Source organism: Argopecten irradians, chromosome 2, assembly GCF_041381155.1.
Source record: "Argopecten irradians isolate NY chromosome 2, Ai_NY, whole genome shotgun sequence".
NCBI classification, from domain to species: domain Eukaryota; kingdom Metazoa; phylum Mollusca; class Bivalvia; order Pectinida; family Pectinidae; genus Argopecten; species Argopecten irradians.
In genome coordinates, this window is record NC_091135.1 from 47,015,989 (window position 1) to 47,036,139 (window position 20,151).

The 20,151-nt window shown below is 35.6% G+C and overlaps 2 protein-coding genes across 4 annotated transcripts; one reads left to right on the forward strand and one right to left on the reverse strand.

The window, feature by feature from the left end:
- Positions 1 to 925: 925 nt before the first annotated feature.
- On the reverse strand, positions 926 to 7,615 carry LOC138315714 (toll-like receptor 4). The gene is made up of 2 exons (XM_069256943.1): positions 7,276 to 7,615; positions 926 to 4,086 (listed from the first exon to the last, which is right to left on the reverse strand). The coding sequence occupies exon 2, from the start codon at positions 4,082 to 4,084 to the stop codon at positions 1,442 to 1,444; it is 2,643 nt and encodes an 880-aa protein (XP_069113044.1). The 5' UTR covers positions 4,085 to 4,086; positions 7,276 to 7,615; the 3' UTR covers positions 926 to 1,441.
- Positions 7,616 to 10,096: 2,481 nt separating this feature from the next.
- Positions 10,097 to 19,226, forward strand: LOC138315717 (sodium-dependent neutral amino acid transporter B(0)AT3-like). Of its 3 annotated transcripts, none has more exons than XM_069256951.1 (11): positions 10,097 to 10,232; positions 11,316 to 11,746; positions 13,553 to 13,860; positions 14,120 to 14,285; positions 15,118 to 15,224; positions 15,489 to 15,690; positions 16,129 to 16,337; positions 16,453 to 16,654; positions 16,845 to 17,004; positions 17,322 to 17,484; positions 18,047 to 19,226. In XM_069256951.1, the coding sequence occupies exons 2-11, from the start codon at positions 11,329 to 11,331 to the stop codon at positions 18,284 to 18,286; spliced, it is 2,175 nt and encodes a 724-aa protein (XP_069113052.1). In that variant the 5' UTR covers positions 10,097 to 10,232; positions 11,316 to 11,328; the 3' UTR covers positions 18,287 to 19,226. The 3 variants fall into 3 exon arrangements, with proteins under 3 accessions (XP_069113052.1, XP_069113053.1, XP_069113051.1); XM_069256952.1 differs by having other exon boundaries at positions 10,138 to 10,232; positions 11,684 to 11,746; XM_069256950.1 differs by lacking the exon at positions 10,097 to 10,232 and adding an exon at positions 10,239 to 10,771.
- The last annotated feature ends 925 nt before the right edge of the window (positions 19,227 to 20,151 follow it).

A 20,151-nucleotide genomic window follows, 5' to 3' on the forward strand; every position in this document is an offset into this window, starting at 1 on the left:
ACACCGCTGAGAAGGCTATAACGAATCTACACCCAAATGAAAACGAAGGGACAATTCTGGACGGTTCAAACTGCAAACGTAACGCCAGTATTCACGAAACTACGATGAAATATGAAATTTTAAAAACTAGAGAGGGGAGTATTCTATGAGATTGACTATCATTCCAGCTAAACATGTAGCTCTTGTAAGGAAACTATGGGCCTTAAGGAGGGAAACAAATTTTATCGATGACCACACTGTACTACAATAACTTCAGATTTAGAAAATAGGAACGTCTCAAAAATCTTTTGAAACAATAATAACAGTCCAAAGTTGAAAAACACTGAACAACAGAGAAAAAAACGTAAATAATACAGGTGTACCTTACTTTCGGTTACTAATAACAAACTTCCTTGTCCATTAGGCTAATGAACAATGTGACAAGGCAAAAAAATGTCTGTGTTAGGGTTACATTTGCAAAAAAAAAAAAAAAAAAAAAATAGGGTCGGGGTAAAAAATTATGGTCGGTCGGGTAACCTTAAACAGACTTTATTTTTGCCCAATGGACATGGTACATGTATATGGATTGAAAACAAACTTTAGCAAACATATAAGTGGATAAAGCCGCAAACTTATTATGGGTTTCAGAACAGTTTTAATGACTACAACACCGAACTCTGCGATCAAGATGATTACCTAATCTAAAAACGACCACATCACCTTTGAAAATGTCTAATGTTAACGCAGTACAACAATTTAAAAAAAAGAACGAATGTAATCGAAATGAATACAATTTTAAATATCATTGACTTCGTTGATAAAGATGATTTATTTTGATTTCTAATTCATTTACTAGCACCACAGGTTCTAGTAAGAAAACCTTTTGAAAAATGTACTCTGGTATAAAATTACATTCCAAAAGTTTCCTAAATGTTCTCTTGTGTAAAAAAAAAAAAAAAAAAAAAAAAAATCGAGGTTTATATCACCTAATTTTACATTTCACGACTGTACATGTTACGTTGATTTGAAATAACAATATTTGGTTCAATTAGCTAGAGTTTCCTGACAAGTGACAGACAATATAAGGAAAAGCAAAAAGGAGGTTAAGACGGAGGTGCCAGAGTAATGGGCAACGTCCATGTGTTATTGGGGTGTCCCCCACTTCATACACGTGTTGAAACAACGACTGCTGCTTACAACGACCACGTTTCTACTATCAAAACAATAGCTTTGTTGCTTATGTTGAAACAATGACCTCGCTGCTCTGTTTGGCAAATTCAAGTTACATGGTATTTTATTGTATTATTCCCTTGGATTTTTTATCATGGTGATCCGTTCTTTTCAAAACTTTACGCTTCCTTTGACCTCATGCCTTTGCCACAAGTAGCAACATCTAATATTAGGTTAATACCTAAATCGGTTATTATAAGCGTATAAAATTTTAATCAGATTTTATATTGCCTCAGCCAGATATAGCTTCATGGATTTTATCCCAGAATACCACATTACCCTGCTCGTCATCCGGGTACTCTATGTAAGAGTCCGATTCGATGACGTCCAGTACGTCGAGTGGAATCTGTCGGCGGGAGAATTTTTCAAACAGAATAAGGAAAAGCACGTTATCCTCACCACGCGTGTACACGCTCTCCATGCGCGCCATGTTAAATTCGAACATGCACCAATAGGAATCGAGATAGCTGTTGGTAATTACGGCGATTGTTCTCCTACTGTTGTTTATTGCGCTGGTTATGTTAACTGCGATCTCATTTCCTGGAAGAAAATCTCTCTGGTGGAGACAGAGCCGTAACCCACGGGTTGTTTCAAGGTTTTCTATGATATTCTGTATAACGAATGAACTGTCAGAATTAGAGTATGACACGAAAGCATCGTACATGTACTGTGAATCTGTGGTGCCTGACCTGTCTCTGATGACATCATATCCTCTGTACTTGTTTCGCGCCATGTAATAGAGGTATCGAAGCTTCCATCTGAATCTGTACACAAGACCACTGATCACCAGGGAAATGCATATCACTATGACTACCAACGTTCCTGCAATGAGACCTATATAATCACTACAGTCCCTATCTAGTTTGGCGATTATGTCCTCTAACTGACCAAGCAATAACCGTGTTTGGTCCGCCATACTACATTCGTATTGAGTTATGTTTTGGAAATGACTTTTTCTCCTGTTCATCCACTTGAGGAATGTAAGACCACTACAATCACAGCGAAGTAAGTTTCCTCTTAGATCCAGCATAAGGTTCGTCATCGTGATCAAACGGTCTACTGTGTCCATAAATATCTGGGGAAGTGTAAGCAAGCGATTATATGACACATTTACAAGTTGTAGGTGATGCATGTGCTGGATGTCGAAATCCACGTCGGTTAGTTGGTTAAAACTCAGATTGAGATGCGTCAAGGCACCAAGACCTCGGAACACATCGGTCGATAAGAAATAAATTTTGTTATGACTAATATCAAGCGTTTCAAGACTTGTGAGATGTTTCAAGATATCACCATTTGTATCGTTTTTGAAGACTTCTCCCAAGTTGTTGTTGCTGATGAAAAGTCTTTTCGTTCTAGGGAAGTCTTCGAAGAATTGGTTAGTGACATTACCACAAGAGTTGTATGATAGATCTATGCATTCTACTTGGTGTAGGTTTCTGACAGGACCCTTCCAAGTATGAAACAAATTATCATGTGCATCAATGCGTTTGATTTTATTTTTTTCCATGAATGAAAAGAATCCTATTGTACCACGGAAGGAGCTGCTGTAGCAATCTAATACCTCTAAATTTGGGGGAAAATACAGGTAAGGACGCCCTGGTGTCTCATCAAAGAGCTCCAATGGTATACTTTCCTGGTCAAAGTTCTCCACGTACTTTGGACATCGCCAATCGAAACACTGACCCAGCATTTCATTTAAAGAACCGTGTTGACCAAACTGTAAACTAACGTTGAGATATTTGAGAGATTTTAGTGTCCTCATCGCCAGCAGATACCTTCCCAGCGTGAATTTGTTTCCAGCAACTGAAAGTATTTTGAGGGAGTCAGGCAAATATGTTATCATCGTGTACTCGACCATTTCTATTCTGTTAAAGTCTAAGTGTAGTTCTTCGAGCTTGGTGTTGTTGAGAAATATTGCGTCCTCTTCAAACAGGAATGTACCTATGCCATACGTACAGTGTAGCTGGTTGAGGTAGAGTCTGCGTATGCTTGTGAACTGCAGATCGTACGTCAGGTTCCGTAGAACGTGAAATGTGAGCTTCGTATTCCCAGACAGATTTAGGACCGTGAGATTCGGAAAGGATCTGAACGTTCCTTTTTCTATGTAGCGTATATCACACTTAGACATATAAACCTCGCGTAAGGATGATGCAACGCCTTCAAAGAAGTTCTCCGCCATTTTATTTATCCAGCAGCTACCGACTTCACCCGACAAATCTATTGTCGTTAGTTTTGTGAGGGGCGACAACACTTGGCCGAGACTCACGTTCCGGAGCCCGTCCATATTTAGAGATGTCAAGTCACGGAGAGTTGATATAGTACTTGGATAACGATACTGATCCGAGTACTCCACATTGTTCTTGTTCAGGTTGAGGAACGTTAACGACTTTAATCCCGTGAATACATTCGACGTGTATATTGATGGTAGATACTTCAAAGAGTTCCCGCTGATGTCTAGTCCTGTCAGATTAACTAAGTCCTTGAAAGGTGCAGAGTTCGTGAAATTCGTTAGCCTGTTGTTTGATAAGTCGAGCCACAGAAGGTTAAGAGGTAGATGGTCGGTGTTGTTCAGCACAGCTATCATGTTGTGTCGAAGGTCGATTATATTTACTGTTGGAATGAAATCTGGAATGGTGGTCAGATTGAGTGCTGAACAGTCCGCCACAACCGTCCCTGCATTCTCCCCACACCAACATCGGGGCTCACTAGAACAGTTTGACGCCACAGCCAATTCCCGTCCAGGGTTTTGTATTTTCACGGTATCAAGTATCCGTAAAAGACTGGTTGGATTGTAAACGCCCTGTCCGACAGTAAGTTGATTTAACTGTAAACTTATCAACACAATCCAATGAAGGACATCCATTTGTCTGCACATACCTGCAACATTGGAATAAAAAGATCCAATCAGAACTGTTTATTTTGACGCTGGTAGAAGACTGTGATCCTATCTATCTAACATTGAATCTATAAACACAACTGGATAGCAGATCTTTCGAACAAAAAAAAAATAAATGAAAAGAATTTTGGTTCGGTATCTCTAAAAAGTATAAATCAATAAGATTAATGACGATCTCATATACCTATCAGTACAAACAAGACATGAAAACTATTTTTATAGTATAAATGTGGAGAGATAACTTTCACAATGATATCACAGAATACATATCCGATAAAAATGAAATATTCAATAGCAGGCAGAAAATGTAAGGATTTTCAAAAGATACAAAGAATAATTAGAATGAATAAACTCTTTTTACAAATGATCACACCGTAAATAAAATTACCTGTGTACTTTCAGCAAAATTTTAAACAGTTCCTGTATCTGTGCTCAAAATTTCATCAATGTGGCAAATAATTAGAAGAACGTATCTTTGACCTGGCATCAAACTACATTTTGGGTGAACAACATTATCTTAGGGGTGAAACAACCCCAACAAAGAACTTTAACATTACTTGTTGATATGGAAAGCAATAAATATCAAAATACTTATCAAAATGAGTATACAATATTCGTATAGCACATGCTTTTGAAAAAGACATAATAATGAAAAACACTAATTGGAACATTAAGGATGTACACCTCTGAGAAGTCAAAATTTTCTTGTATTAAACTTTTTTCTCATATATATTTTTGGAAAAAGGAGTTCATACCATAAAAGAAAATAGAAGAAAAAACATATGTCCGTGTGCTCGTTTTTGAGCTTTTGTCACTCAAAGACACCTAGTTGACAAAATATTGGATTTTATGGGAATTTTGCCGTTTTGACCATATAAGATAGAGATTAAAGCCATAATTTCCTAATGAGGTGTTTGACATGTATGAATGTTTGTAGAATTCATTTTCTAGTAGTCTTCTTTAAAAATATACCAGTTTTGATCAATTAGACTAATATATTTTCTCAGAATAACAACTTATGCTACCCCTACCCCTTAATTTTGTGCTACCAAATGCACCATTTTCAGCCATTTTTGCCAAATTTAACCCTTTATAAAAAAAGTTCTGGTATTAAACTTTTGTTATTATTTTGCATATCAATAGGGAAACGGTTGTTCTTTCTAAATCAGGAAGAAAAATTGGGGGTCCGTGTGCTTACTTTTTTGCCCCATTTGAGTTTTTGTTATTTTTCATTATTTTAGTGCCCAAAAGTGCCCAAATTACCATTAAATGTAAAAATAAAGTCACAAAAGTGTATCGTTTCACATATTAATGCTCAATATTTTAATTACTACGAACCTAGTAACGATTTGCAACAAAAATTAGCTAAATACAGCTAAAAATGCCGGCGCAGTAATGATTTAAGTAAAAACAATTTCAGTAAAAAATGGTAAAACTGTGGCTCTACTTGAAGCAAAAAAAGACACAATTTCAAAATGGCCGCCAAATGGGCCATTTCTTAAAATCCCCGTATAAAAAAATCTACTAAAAATAGAAATGTAATTTTTTGACAAAATTTGCATCTGGCAACTTGCTACAGATACTGATAAATTATATTTGAAAATCTCATAACTTCTTTGGTCTATGTTGAAACGAGACTTCAACAGGACCAAAACCTCAGAAGAATACATCCTTAAAAGTAGTTTGCATTTTCGAACAAGAAGTTAAGAGGATATAGTGGATGCGAAAATGAAACTGTGGCGAAAAATTAATTTTAAGCATTGTATTATAACGTAATTAGATAGGATTGAAATGTAAGACAATTAACCATGTGAAAGTTAGAATACATGAAGAATCGACTCTGAGAAAATTGTAAACTATGTATTGTTGTAAAACATATGAATTATCAATTAAAACCAAATGAACGTCAGGAGAAACAAGTAATATAATACTTTAGCAAGTAACTACATGATATGACGTATTATCCTATTTATTACCTTTTCATTAATAAAAAGAAATTAGAGATAGTGGTATATGCTAAGTGGCAAAAATGTGAATCATTTACAAGGGAAAATAATAGTTTCGCGTGACTGTAATTTTATTCCCGAGCATTGATTCTTATGTTAGCCTAAGTTGGTGCTGTTTGATTTTATTATCGTTTTATTGTCAGAAAGATTGAAAATTATAAATGTTCAATAAATTAAACAACTGATAACAACTTACAAAGAAAATCAATATTGACATAATTTCTTTTTTAAAGTTGCAAGCATATCTTTAGATGTCCTCTAGTAACGAAAGAACTCGATTTTTTTTGTTGCGCACAAGAACACATATTTTATGTAACCAGTATTCCATGTATTGTTAATCACATCAAACGTAAATGGAATTTATTTGTCATGTCAACGTACAGAGGGGACTGAACACAAGTTGAAAACTCATCATACATCCTCTTCCATGCTGTCATTAAGTCCTTGTATCAAAACAGTGTCTGTAACTGTTAAACTAGTAGCCCAGTAATTCAAAGGGGACTACTTTAATCACATGCTTAGTGGTAAAATTTCATTTCTCATTTGCAGCAAAACCTGTCAATATCTCTATTAAAGTTGTATTTCTTGTAATTTTCACCATCACAAACTCTCATAAAACATGCAAATGTGTGAATATGGATGCTTAAATATGATGGTTCAGATCCATGAGCGGTAAATAGCGGTAAATGTCGCATGAAATATCACACGTTTTAAAAGAAACGCTTACGGGTAATATCGGAAAACCGAGTTGCATCATAGATCAGAACCTCCCGAGCCGTATAAAGTGGTCAGATCGGAATACATCGGAACAGTTCGGGTATTTCCGAGCTATTTTAACGTGCACACGATAAAAATCAATATTTTAATTCAACTGTTTAATAACTAAGTTCGCAAGTATGTGAAGTTTAGATAACGTCGGCAAAAAAAAAAAGAAATTTTGTCACCTTAGCTTGAACAAATAAAATTATCTAAATTTAAAACTTGTCGCTAAAATTAGGCTAATCACCTTTTGAACAACTCACTGCATGGTTGTCTTCGACTCTGTCAAGTATCGGTAATTATTAAAATCCATCTGGTTGTGTTCAAATTTTGTTTCACCTGCAGTTAATTAAACATGCCTCTGATTTTTTTTTAAGTTTGTACTTTGAGCAACAAAACACTTACCTGCTTATTGTTAATATCCGTAGCTGTTGCACGCCACAACAGTTGTCCTCACATCTCTATGTTTATTGCAGTGAAATATCCCTTTCTGGTCGTTATCAATGCCCGAGTCTGTAGAAGGACCAACCTGTCTGTCTTCGCTGATAATGTCAAAACGAATTATTCAAAAGACTTCTTTATTAACTGATAAACTTCCGCGTATTTTAACGGAGTACGTCCAAACGTATAAAGGTTTTAGCGTCTTATCTCTATATATCTAATGGACGATAACATGAAATACCACATGCTTTGAACGTTGTCAACAAATAATCTTGACATGTGTCAGTAAATTGTTTGGGCAGTGTACATTAAGGTTTGGAGATTGGCAGTGTCCTCTAACTTCAATGGAAAAAAAGGTTTTCATTTCCTCTTTCATAAAGGTATATATGATACATTTTATCCTTCGTGATCACCGGCATGCAAGTTCCTCATTATACATCTACTAAATATACCATCGATACATGTTTCTCATTATTCTCATGACATCGGAAGTTTAATTGGACATTATAACAATATATATAGATGTAGATAAAGGTTAAGCATCGATAATTTTTTTGTTCTTTATATGCTTTCAAGTGTGATGAAAAGACCTATTGTTTTCGTTAAGTTTCATATTCTTTTTCTTATTATTCTTCTTCTTCTTCCTGTTTTTGTGAACGCTCTATCGGACAAACGATAAGACATAGGATACAAATTAATTCAGTATATTTAAGCCATGTATTTGAAGACCATGTATCTGATGGTGTTCCATGAACAAAATAAAGTAGGTAAAAAATCTAATATGGCCGCCATGACGTAAAACCTAAAACCACAAAAACTGCTATAACTCAATAAGTATGAAAGCTATTTCAAATCTGAAGGTATTTCATTGTAATGAATTGACATATATTATTTTTTTACATTACATATTTTCACAAAATATGTCTTGTTAAAAAGCTCGCTAGAGGTCAAAGTTTACCAAATGTGACAATTTTTCATTATTTTTTATTATTCAATTTTTTTTCACATTTTTTGCATCACATTGATGCAGTATATCACTATGAAGATTTTGATGTCTTCAAATTTAAAATTGGTCCACTAATTATTTTTTATGACGTAATTAATATTTAACTAAGAAATTTTGGCAAATATCGACAATTGTATTTTAAACATCTCCTCTGATTCCAGCAGTCAGATCAAGCCCAAACTCACACAAGATCTTCCACTTATTACCGTGACCATTTAATAATTGGTCGATTCAAATTCAAAAATGGCTGCAATGAGGTCACTTCAGGTTTAACTTAGACAGCCATAACTCGTTAACCACTATGCCAATTTCTTTCATTTTTTTATACGTTATGTAGAATAGCATACGGAGAAACTGTGTAATTGTACATTTTTCTCTAAAATGTCAACTTCCAATTAATCATTCAATCATAATCATAATGCAAATTTCCCGTTTTCGGTGAAAATCACGAATATATCTTCTTGTCAAGTTCTTCATGGTATAGAGGCTTGATATTGTGAAGTATGCTTTGGTAGTTGACTATCAGTTTTGAAAAAATAAACCTTGACCTTCATCCAAGGTCACAGAGTGCTTGTGATTTTAGAGCTATGAAAATGATCAAGTGAAAATACAGCTCATTGAGACAGCTGTAGCTCGTGAAAAACAAAACCAATTTCTTTGATTTTCGGATATGTTATGTAGAAATGAAAGTAAAACATTTGAATTTACTACCACTTTTCTGTAAAACGTGAACTTTCGAAATGTCTACCGAGTTTGTTAATATGATTGACCTTCATATATATTCAAGGTCACAGGGGCCAAAACAACTGAAATCTTCAAATTACGTCTGCTGTTCTGCAAGGCATGAATACATAATATATACATGCATGATGCTGTAATAAATGGCTACCAAAATTGTAAATATGAAAGACATTGACTTTCATTCAAGGTCACTGTGGCTAACAATCTTAAAATCTTCAAATTACTTCTTGTAAAGTTCTGAAATGGCAAAGACCTGGAATTGGACGTGTAGGACGTTGAGACAAAGTGCTACCAAGTTTGTCAATGGTCAAAAGCTGTAAATACCAATATAGATACCTGTTAAATCGGTGATTATAAAGATGTTTGCAACGCAACCCATACAAATATCTATAAAAGGCATAGAAAATTAGTGAAAATGAATTCGATTAATTAAAAATAACACAACGATTCTTAATCATCCTTTTTGCATTGAAATTTTTTCATAAAAAAATATATGTTTTTTTCTCTCGTTCGAATTCTTTGGCCGTTGTATTTTTTACAAGCCTGTGTAAAAAGAGAATGGAACGCCAGACATGAAGCCTGTTGTTATTATTATAAAATAAAAAGACGAAAGATCGGCAGAATAATTTAGCCTTATATATTTCCTTATACTACATTTTTTGAACGTCACGCTTTGTTTTGTTTTGTTTTGTTTGTTTGGTTTTTTTTGGGTTTTTTTTTTTAACTTACAGATACCAAAATGAAATTGAATTAATTGAATTAGAGAATAACAAAAACAATTATTAAAGATATTTTTAAAACAGAGCCTTATAAGATCGATAAATAAAGCTATTTTTAGACTCAGTGGATATAAATATAGCCCCATTCTCATGACCTTTGTCTTGTATCCTAATTAGAATTATGATAATTAATACACTAGACTAAAGTCACAGATGTCTAAATGATATGTGATCATTGGTCTCGGACATACCCGGTTGTGTTATGGCCAAATATGGTACACCCAGATCTAAAGGTAAAGATGGGTTTTTACCTGAGATGAATCACCTGAACATAATGAGAAGCAGTCATGCGTAAGAATACGTCACAAGCTAGACAATTTGAATGGATAGCTTTAAACAGCTGATTCACTCAAAGGTTGTGTGTCTGGGCTTAATTTCTACTGGACACCGGAATCGTGAGTATATTACAATGTATCACTAATTTCACAATTCTTACTCTAATTGTGGTTAAATCCGCCAAATAATCTATATATTTACAATGGCGGACACTACATGTAAACAACGGTTAATATTGATTACATTCAGTATAAATGGCTTATACCATATAATTTACCACAACTTCCCTGTATCTAGGTGTAACAGTAATATTAGTCAACAGGTAAGTGTTTGTGTCATCGTTTTAAAATTTCCACTAAAATAGATAATTTTAAATACATTGTACCATCTCAAAGCACTATATCATTGATTGTTTTCTACAAAATACATAATGTAGAAAGCACTACTAATTGAGATGTTGCTCACACACACGGGTAGCCGTGTAACAAAGGGTCCCGGTAACTACACCTATGGGCTATATATATCCGTATTACCTGTACTAAGACGGGTACATGATATAACCTTAACACACATTTAACAATGACCTGGGCTCACCAAGGACGCCATCAAGGAGAATGGCCATTATAGGACGTCCGCATTATCACAATGGGAGAAATCTGTAAGAGTTAAGTAGAATTTTCTTACTCAAGAAAGCGAAATCTCTGCTCATGGTCAAAAGATTCCAAACATATATTTAAAAATTATCTTTTAATTATTTCCGTTATAATTCGAAAAAATTATGGATAACAAACCAAAAATGAAGAAATACACAAAAAAAAAACGCATCGCATATGTGAATACTGGCAAATAATTAAAACATAGTTGAAGATTTACTGACATGTAATATAAAATGTTCAACTATAAAAGGAAGGGTAGGTACATTCATTAATAACTCCTGCTGTCATTTGATATCAAATATCGAGATGCAAATATACGTAAATAATTGCCCCAAACTCGACTCCTCCGAAAAGGCATGAAGATACGATATTGTCAAACTTAAGCAAACTTGATTCCTAAAAAGAAAAAAGAAACGAAAATTAATGACATTCAGTGTATTTCATGTGTTGATCTATATCTGATTGACTTTAATTATCATTTAACATTCTGTTTTTTTTACAATCAACACCGTTTTTATACATTATGAAGCTTAAAACATATTGCAGTTGCCCAGTAACCATGTCGTCCCGACCCCACAGGGATAAAAACGCCCCCTCCAAAGAAGGAAGCCAGGTCTATGTCAATAAGGGCATGGACACACCAAGCGTCTATACCATTGACAGTTCACAACAGTATGGCAGTTCCCGGGACCTGGGCACCCCCGGGCGGAGGGGTTCCTTCTCGTCCGCCATGGAGTCCAGTTGGGACGGGTCAAAAATGTCCCTCCCTTCTCTCCCCCAGTCATCTGGTAAGCCAAGCGTGGCTGCCTCCACGGCCGAATTGCTGGATGGAAGTGGTGGCTCGTCCCAGGGGGAAGGGACCGAGGAGAGAGAGACTTGGGATAATAAAGCACAGTATATCTTGGCCGTTGTAGGTTACGCTGTGGGACTGGGAAATGTGTGGAGATTTCCTTATTTAGCACAGAAAAATGGTGGAGGTGAGTAGTAATGTATTACATTATTTAGTCTAAATTCTATCTGCTCTAATATCGGCTTTTTATGTATTTTTTTCAAGAGTCGATATGAAACATGTATCCAGAATTCAATTCAAATAGATACATGTATGACTTATTTCAGAAAGGACTATAACGAAAGAAGATAGAATAGCAAATAAATCTGACTTAAAATAAAATACAAATGCGTAATATCTGACAAACTTGTGTTTAGAATTTTATTACATAAATCGAAATCCTACACTTTCGGAGTTTTGTTATCAATGATATATCTATTATCATCTTTTTCTTTCTATTGTTTGAATTTGGTATCATCTAAGCTCGTCATCATTAGGTTTGCACACGGTTTTAACATCTGTGACTTTACGTATAATGCATCATGTGTTTTAAAAATGTGCTCAAGGGTATTTTTTCAGTAAAGTTTTTAAAAACTCGCCATTTAATAAGTACGCACATAAATTATACAAACTATTTAACGTGATACGATATTTTGTTCTATATATAAATTGTTTCGTAACATTACACAGTGAAGTCGTTCACACGGTGAAAAGTTTATACGAAACTTCTTTATCATGTTAATGTAATTTTTTTGTTTCAATTTTGTGTACAAATAACAAAAGTTTTATTCCTTATCTCAATACACCAGGTATAACGTGAAATAGGGTTTTTCTATTGGAGTAATGAATACACACCTTTAATGATAAACATTTGATACAAGTGAAGAATACACTTAAAAGTAAAGCTGATATTTTACTAACGCGCCTGATAATGATGTAGACCTTGGGACACGAACCACCACCTATATTCATTGTGTGAGGTCATGATTCACCATTCAATATAACAGAAGGTATATCATACAGCTTAAGGATATAAAATATTAATCTTCACATTTCACTCTTGACTGACTCAGATCAATAGAGCATGATACAATAGTAGGTATCATATACCATGAAATAGTTTGGGTTTTCCCTCAACACGTCACTGCTTCCGGATCACAACATATTCTAGCAATTCACAGAAATATTGGGGCCTACCGTTGAGATTAATATATTTTTTATAGTACTGTACGTTATATTCCTCTTTACCTACTGTTAAATGCTTTCCAATGAAAATATTTTCCCACACCTTCTAACATGCATTGATTAAAATAAACACTATCCGTTTTTGCTCTTGGTCGATATCCGCAATACATATCTAGGGTGATCTGGGTAAAGGCAAACACATTAACCACATAAAACTTTTGACATAGATGTTAAACTGTGCATCTTCTAAACTTCTTTATGATAATTCTCATTTAGCTTACATGTTAATAACTAACACACACTTCAACTTCGCCGACAAGTTTTTGAGCATACTTTATGGGTGTGATCTATTTATAAACCAATACCACAATGTATGCGTCAATATAGTTTATCTAGCTTATCGCTATTAGGCATTTCCTGATTGATTAGTTGAACTTCGTTGTTATAACGAATGCCTAGTTTTTGTTACGGTTGTTTTTCTATGTTTACGTCTATTACCATGTGTTTATAGCAATACCAATACATTATGCATATATAAGTTCATTTGACATCTAAAATTTCCGGTTAATAGAAATATGTCTAATCTTTCAATAACATGCAAATATTTCAAAACAAAGTTTTAACAACAAACAATTGACACCAATTGAAAAAAAATATATTCTTCATTTCTAACGCCACAACAACATTTTTGACAAGTAAAGCAGTACATTTAAAAATATATACCTACTGCATTGTCCCTTTCTACACGTACCTCTGATTGTCTCCTAAGGAGCCTTCCTGATCCCCTACACCATCATGTTGGCGATTGAGGGTATCCCCATATTCTACCTGGAGTTGGTTGTGGGGCAACGCTTGCGTAAAGGAGCCATAGGCGCGTGGAACCAGGTGTGTCCTTACCTGGGAGGGATTGGAATCGCGAGCTGTTTCGTGTCTTTCTGGGTAGCTCTCTACTACAACACTATCATCGCCTGGTGTATCTACTACCTCGTACAGAGCTTCAGGGATCCGTTACCATGGGCACAGTGTCCGACAGTCCCCGACCCTGTACATGGCAGTAAAGTGGTCACAGAGTGTGCGGTAGGTTATTCTAAAACCAAAGAAGAGGAAGATTAAACTAATATAATGTCCCAAATATGTATATTAAACAAAGGTATATCAGTGAGTTCAATAATCACAATTCAGTCGCTGTAAACTTGTTCCATTAGTGGCAAAAGAAAGTATTCCATTCTGGCAAAAGCAATAAATTTTAAGAAACATCAAATATGGCAAACACCAGAGCCAAGAAATTAAGTAATTCGATTAAATAATTCTTTCAAACTTACATTTTCTTATGCAGATGAGCGATCCCCGGTCCTACTTTTGGTATCGCGAGGCGCTGAACATCTCGGAGTCCGTAGATGAGGGAGGCGATCTCAACTGGTGGATACTGGTTAGCCTGATGGTGTCTTGGCTCATCGTCTTTCTCTGTATGGTCAAAGGCATAGCATCGTCTGGGAAGGCAAGTAGTTGTTTGTCGTAACAGAAAGGCAGTCAATGATTTTATGCCCGTTTTTATCCACCGCGAAACGCGTTTGCGGGTCAGATTGTTTTGGGCTCCGTCCGAGATTCTTTTCCGGGCTATAACTCAAAAACCGTTCAACGCAGTTCCTTGAAATTTCTGTATACAACAGAAAAGAGCCCTAGTTGTGCCTTTTGTTATTTTGGACCTTCCATTTTGGGATTGTTTTCCGTTGCCGTGGAAACTTAGTCAAAAACATCAAATTACTGTTTCCTTTTGTTCCGGACTATAACTCCAAAACCGTTCACCGCAGCTCCAGGAAATTTTCTGAATATATCAGACAAGTGCCCTACTTGTGCCTTTTGCTGATGCGGATCTGCAATTTTTGAAATTTTTGCTGTTACAATGAAAACTCAGACAAAAATATCAAATTACTATTTCTTTTTATACCTGCTGTTATTTATCAGTTTTATAATACTCGCATAATTTTAAAGTTATACTTGAACTTTAACCTTGATGTATTTGGGGTTTTATACCAACTGCGGGGCGCGGGAGATAATGTTACGCTTTGCGGCTCTTTCTTTAGCTTATGGTTGGGAAATTTCTCTACATGAGTCACTATCCTAACCGTGTAAAAAGATCTTACGAAGAAAACAGTCAGCGTCGATGCCAATGTGTATACAGACAACATTCCTAAACCAATTGAATGAATGTAAATCACATAGTTAGATTTTAGCCATTAGGCCTAAATCACTGAAATATGTAAAATGTTCCTGTTTGTTGTTCGATGAATGTTTTTTTTTACCTTTCGTTTAACCTTGGACAATTTTAGGTAGTGTACGTGACAGCCACATTCCCTTACCTCGTCTTGGTCATATTCTTCTTCCGTGGGGTGACGCTAGAAGGCTTCTATCACGGACTTGAACATTTCTTTGTTCCTGACGTAAGTTACAAATGTCCTAACAACAAGTGTCCATGGTGTAACTAGATATCAACTTGTGATGATCAGTTCAACGTTTCATATCACCATATTCTCCAAAACGTATTTCCCCATAAATAGTGAGTAATTATATATCGTCGAACAGCGTCTCCGTGTATATTATGTTTGAAGTTAATTTTAGTACAAAAATCCAAATAATCAAAGATTTGCAGCATCTACTTCGCCCCAAAATCTAATTCAAGTGGATGTCATTTAATTTCTATACAGTTCAAGCGTCTAGGTGATCCGCAGGTGTGGTTGGAGGCTGCCACCCAGATCTTTTTCTCTCTGGGGCTTGCATTCGGTGGCTTGATCGCCTTCTCTTCCTATATGCCCGTTCGGAACAACTGTTACAGGGACGCACTTCTCGTGTCCATCGTCAACTGCGGAACATCTGTATTCGCCGGCATTGTCATCTTCTCTATCCTAGGTAAGTAGCTAAGGGTGTCCTACCGGAAACAGTAACGACGGGTTCACTTCTATATATACTTAATTCTGAGTATCAGCCTGACAAAGGCTACCATGGTGAAAACCTGGCGGCCGTCTCTTAGACTATTAACAATGAGAACAGTGAGGATTCCTAGTGGTCCTGACATCACACAAGAAAAGACTTAGTCAGGCTTTAGAGCTGGTTCATATGAAAAGAGAGTTTGAATTTCCATCTCATCACTGAAAATGACAGTCTAACGTCGTATTTGATATACCATTTTTCTCAGTGATGTCACATGTATTCATTTCTTAGATGCTTTGGTAAGTTATACTGTATCAAAGACTTTTATTTGATCAGTTACATACCATAACAAAATCATATATATTTCTGATGTCAAATACCTACTTCAAAAACCGCCATTCACACATCTGATTACAGGGTTCAAAGCAACACGAGCTTATGATGGATGTTTAGATACCCGGAATACAGAACTACTCCAGCTCTTTAATTCTACATCTGTGACCCCACCAGCAACGGGAACCATCATCAACGTCACAAGGTTTGACCCCAGTCTTCAGCTATGGACCAGTGAACTGAAAGCCATGCCGGAGATCACATCTTGTGACTTCAAGTCTGAAATAGAAAAGGTTCGACGTTTATTTGAACACCAATAAAGACATTTTTCCTTGACAAACCTCTAAATAAAATGTATATATGGCCTATAAAAGAAATATTGTATCGTGCGTCTCACTTTCATTTTAGTCCGGATCTGGTACAGGGCTTGCCTTCATTGCGTTCACAGAGGCCGTGACGCAATTTCCGGCTGCACAGTTCTGGGCCGTACTGTTCTTCCTGATGCTGCTCACTCTTGGATTAGACAGCATGTTCGGAACGCTAGAGGGCGTGATTACCTCCATAGTCGACATGAATCTGGTTACCAACCTACGAAAAGACTTCCTGGCTGGTATGTAATGAATTAAACCCTTCAAACATTTGTAATCTTTGACATCTACATCAGACTGGCGTCATGTATAATCAATTAAATTTATATTAATCGGAGATGGAGTGTAAGGTGTCGTCTTGAAAACACACTTCCTTATAAGCTATGATATGCTATCATCATAGTAACACTACAATTACCTCTCCTGTTTCAGCGGTCATTTGTCTGGTATCCTTCATGCTGTCCTTCAGTTTCGCCAACCAATCGGGCCCCTACATATTTACCTTGTTTGACGAGTACAGTGGTAACATACCCCTTCTGGTCATTGCTCTGGCTGAAGTCATCGGTATTGCTTACATTTACGGACTGAAACGGTGAGATACAAAGTCATACAGTTCATTTTCTATTGTATTATACTGCTTCGATTTAATAGACGATAACTCTAGATATTGAAGAACCAGAAAACCTATTGGTAGAAGTTGTATAAAAACATCCTCCTCGTAATTATGTAATGTGGTAAAACCACAGGTTTTCAGTTTTCATTTCCAGTTGCAGTTATAGACATGAGTTAGTAATTTGTCTATTGATTAGACATCTGCTCTCTAACATACATTCTAATATTGTTATAATTCTTCTCTACCTTTTTCTGTACCAAAACCATGCCTAATTAAGATGTTTTCCCTTCCTACAGATTCGGAGACGATATCCAGCTGATGACGGGACAGAGACCAAACTGGTACTGGCTTGCCATGTGGAAGTATGTATCTCCCATCGCCATGTGTATAATACTTCTCGCCAGCGTCGTCAAGATGGCCGTCTCTGGCACCTCTTATGATGCCTGGTCAGCGTCCACTGTAAGTACTCTTTAAGTATTGTTGTCATGAACTAATACGCAACCTTTCCTACCACATACTCCTTTTATTTGTGATTAACTGCCCTGCAATTAGTTCGTTAGCATTTTACCCGATAGCCACATTTATTGGTATTAACTTTTTCCTCTTAACTTTTTTCTTCCTAAAACGCATCTAAAGTTATGCTTTTGCTGTGAGATGAGCACTTGCCCCTATGAGGAAGGCTTTGTGTTTTGGCTCCCGAGTAAGAGACACCATAGTCTACTAAAGTGCTTCTGTTAAAGGCTCGGTATAATTTGATTGGGCGAGACTGGTTCTGCCCACTATCAGTATAAGGTAACCGGGTGGGGTGAGTTGTTCGGTGTCCTCAACAGCATGCTTCTGTTCTTCAATTTTGTTTTGTTTTAAATTTTCATAGTTTATTATGTATATGTAACTCGGAAGCTTGCCTTCATTATTATTAGGATGAAGGAATTCGATCAATTTTTACGTGTACGAAAATTTAAATTCCATGAGTTTATAAAACATGTACAGTTGATTTTAAGTATGATATTTGACCTTTCAGGCGGACACCATAAAACAGGACTGGCCAGGCTGGTGTAAGTTCCTGGCCGCCTTTTTAATATTGACCTCCTTATTGTGGATACCGATTGTGGGTGTATTGAAGTATTTCAACTTTGTCAAGTGGAAGCCCGAAGAACCCGCCGATTTTCCTGAGGACGATTTAATACAGGAGCGAAATATAAAGCCATACATCCCTACTAAATGGGAACGAAAACTGTTTTACTGGAGAGAGAAGCTATGATGACGGCTTTGTTATTTAGTATTAGAAAATTACAATACTCAAGAAATCCCGGTCTCAAAATTTTATTTAATAAACTGACTTTTGTTTCTGGTGTTGACAATTACATTTGTATGTACCAACGCATTCATAGGATAATTCATTAATAAAAAAATAGACAGTGCAATTAGAAATCCACGAGACAGATTGTTGTAGTGCATAGTCTTACGAATATCGATCGCTGTCTAAAATCCATCAACTTTTCATATGTGCCCTTCACAAGAAATTTGCATTATCTATTATGTTTTGTCTATCTTGTGATGACCGTATTCCACAAAGTCATGTAGTTTACTACATTATTGTATGTCCTTATATCAGGTCCATTCTCGGTAAGTTGATTAATATGTTCATTTTTAATACATGTATAATTTTAATTTGAAAGAGTTGTTATCAGGGGTAATATTGTAATGCTGTGGAAAATGACAGTGCAAAACGTATTCCTAATACCTTTGTTGTCATGGAAGTTTGGAGTGTCAAATTTAAATTTACCCGGAAATTAATGTTTTTATGATGTTTCTCGTGTTACTTGTAATACATACACATTATTTATAACGAATTGTAATATTGATTACTGTATTTATAACTAGGTGGTATTATATATGTTCAATTAGTGCAGTAACATGAAAATTCATGTATTCATATTTCACTCTCCATTTACTATTTTCTGGAAAATGCAATTGTTTGCCATTTAACTTTGATTTGGTTTCGACATGGCCACAATGCCTTGAGTGCGTGCAATTTAACCGTTTCTTTCTTTTTTTCTGTTGATATTTTTTTCAACTGGAAGAGCATTATCAAAATAAAACTATGTCGACAAAGCATAAAAAAACAATAATATAGTACTCCATGCTTTCATGTGATATTATTTTTATATGAAAAATAAAGATACTACTGAAATGATCAATATAGACTTGAGTCATTCTTTTATTCTTAAGATTTTCTAATGAAAGTACATGCGTCTCCAATTATTTTTTCTTCTATAATACCATTTTAATTTGTCTCAATTTCAACAACAAGCCGAAGCAGCTGTGTGGTTATTTCGACAGTACGTTTAAAAGGTCCTTAATTTCGCATGTATCCTTAGTATCAGTCGTTATCTCTAAGTCGAGGACATGATGATTCCCGTAAGATACTCGTTATACATTGGAAGTAGGAGAGTAATGCGAGGACCAGGTGTTATGAAATCATAAGCGTCTTTGTCATCTTTGGCATCATTACATTTGAACCAAGGTCGTTTTCGATTATACGGTTTGACTGGTTGGCCCTTGTTGTCCGTTTATGAAATTAAAGACGGATCTAGAGATTTAATATTGAATGCCTTTAATTATTAAACGGTCAAACCGGTTATTCTTAACGAAAACGGCCAAAATTTTAGATTTTATAGAAGTCGCGTCACAATTAAACATGCCATGTACTTATTAACAAAGTTGCTTTCATTAAAGTGAAATATAAAAGATAACTCTATAAAATTGTTTGAATTGTAAATTTACACATTTTCAATGTGATAACCTTTGGCCAAGCATGTAAGAAAACACGAGTTTCGATTTCCAGAGATTGGTCTCATACTCATCTGCCTCACTATCTGGATTATCAATACCTTAAATCATTAAGTAATCATGTGAGATAGTTTGAGAATAAAAACATTAAGTATTGTTTTGCCTCATATCTCGTGACAACACGACAGCGATAAGGGATATAAAATAAAGCCTGCCGATTTAGCATAAAATCATGATTACATGTACAACGTGCTGTTACAAGACCAAACAAATATGCAGTTTAATATTTTTCGTCTGTTTTTTTTTTATTCCAATGGATGCAGCAATATCAGC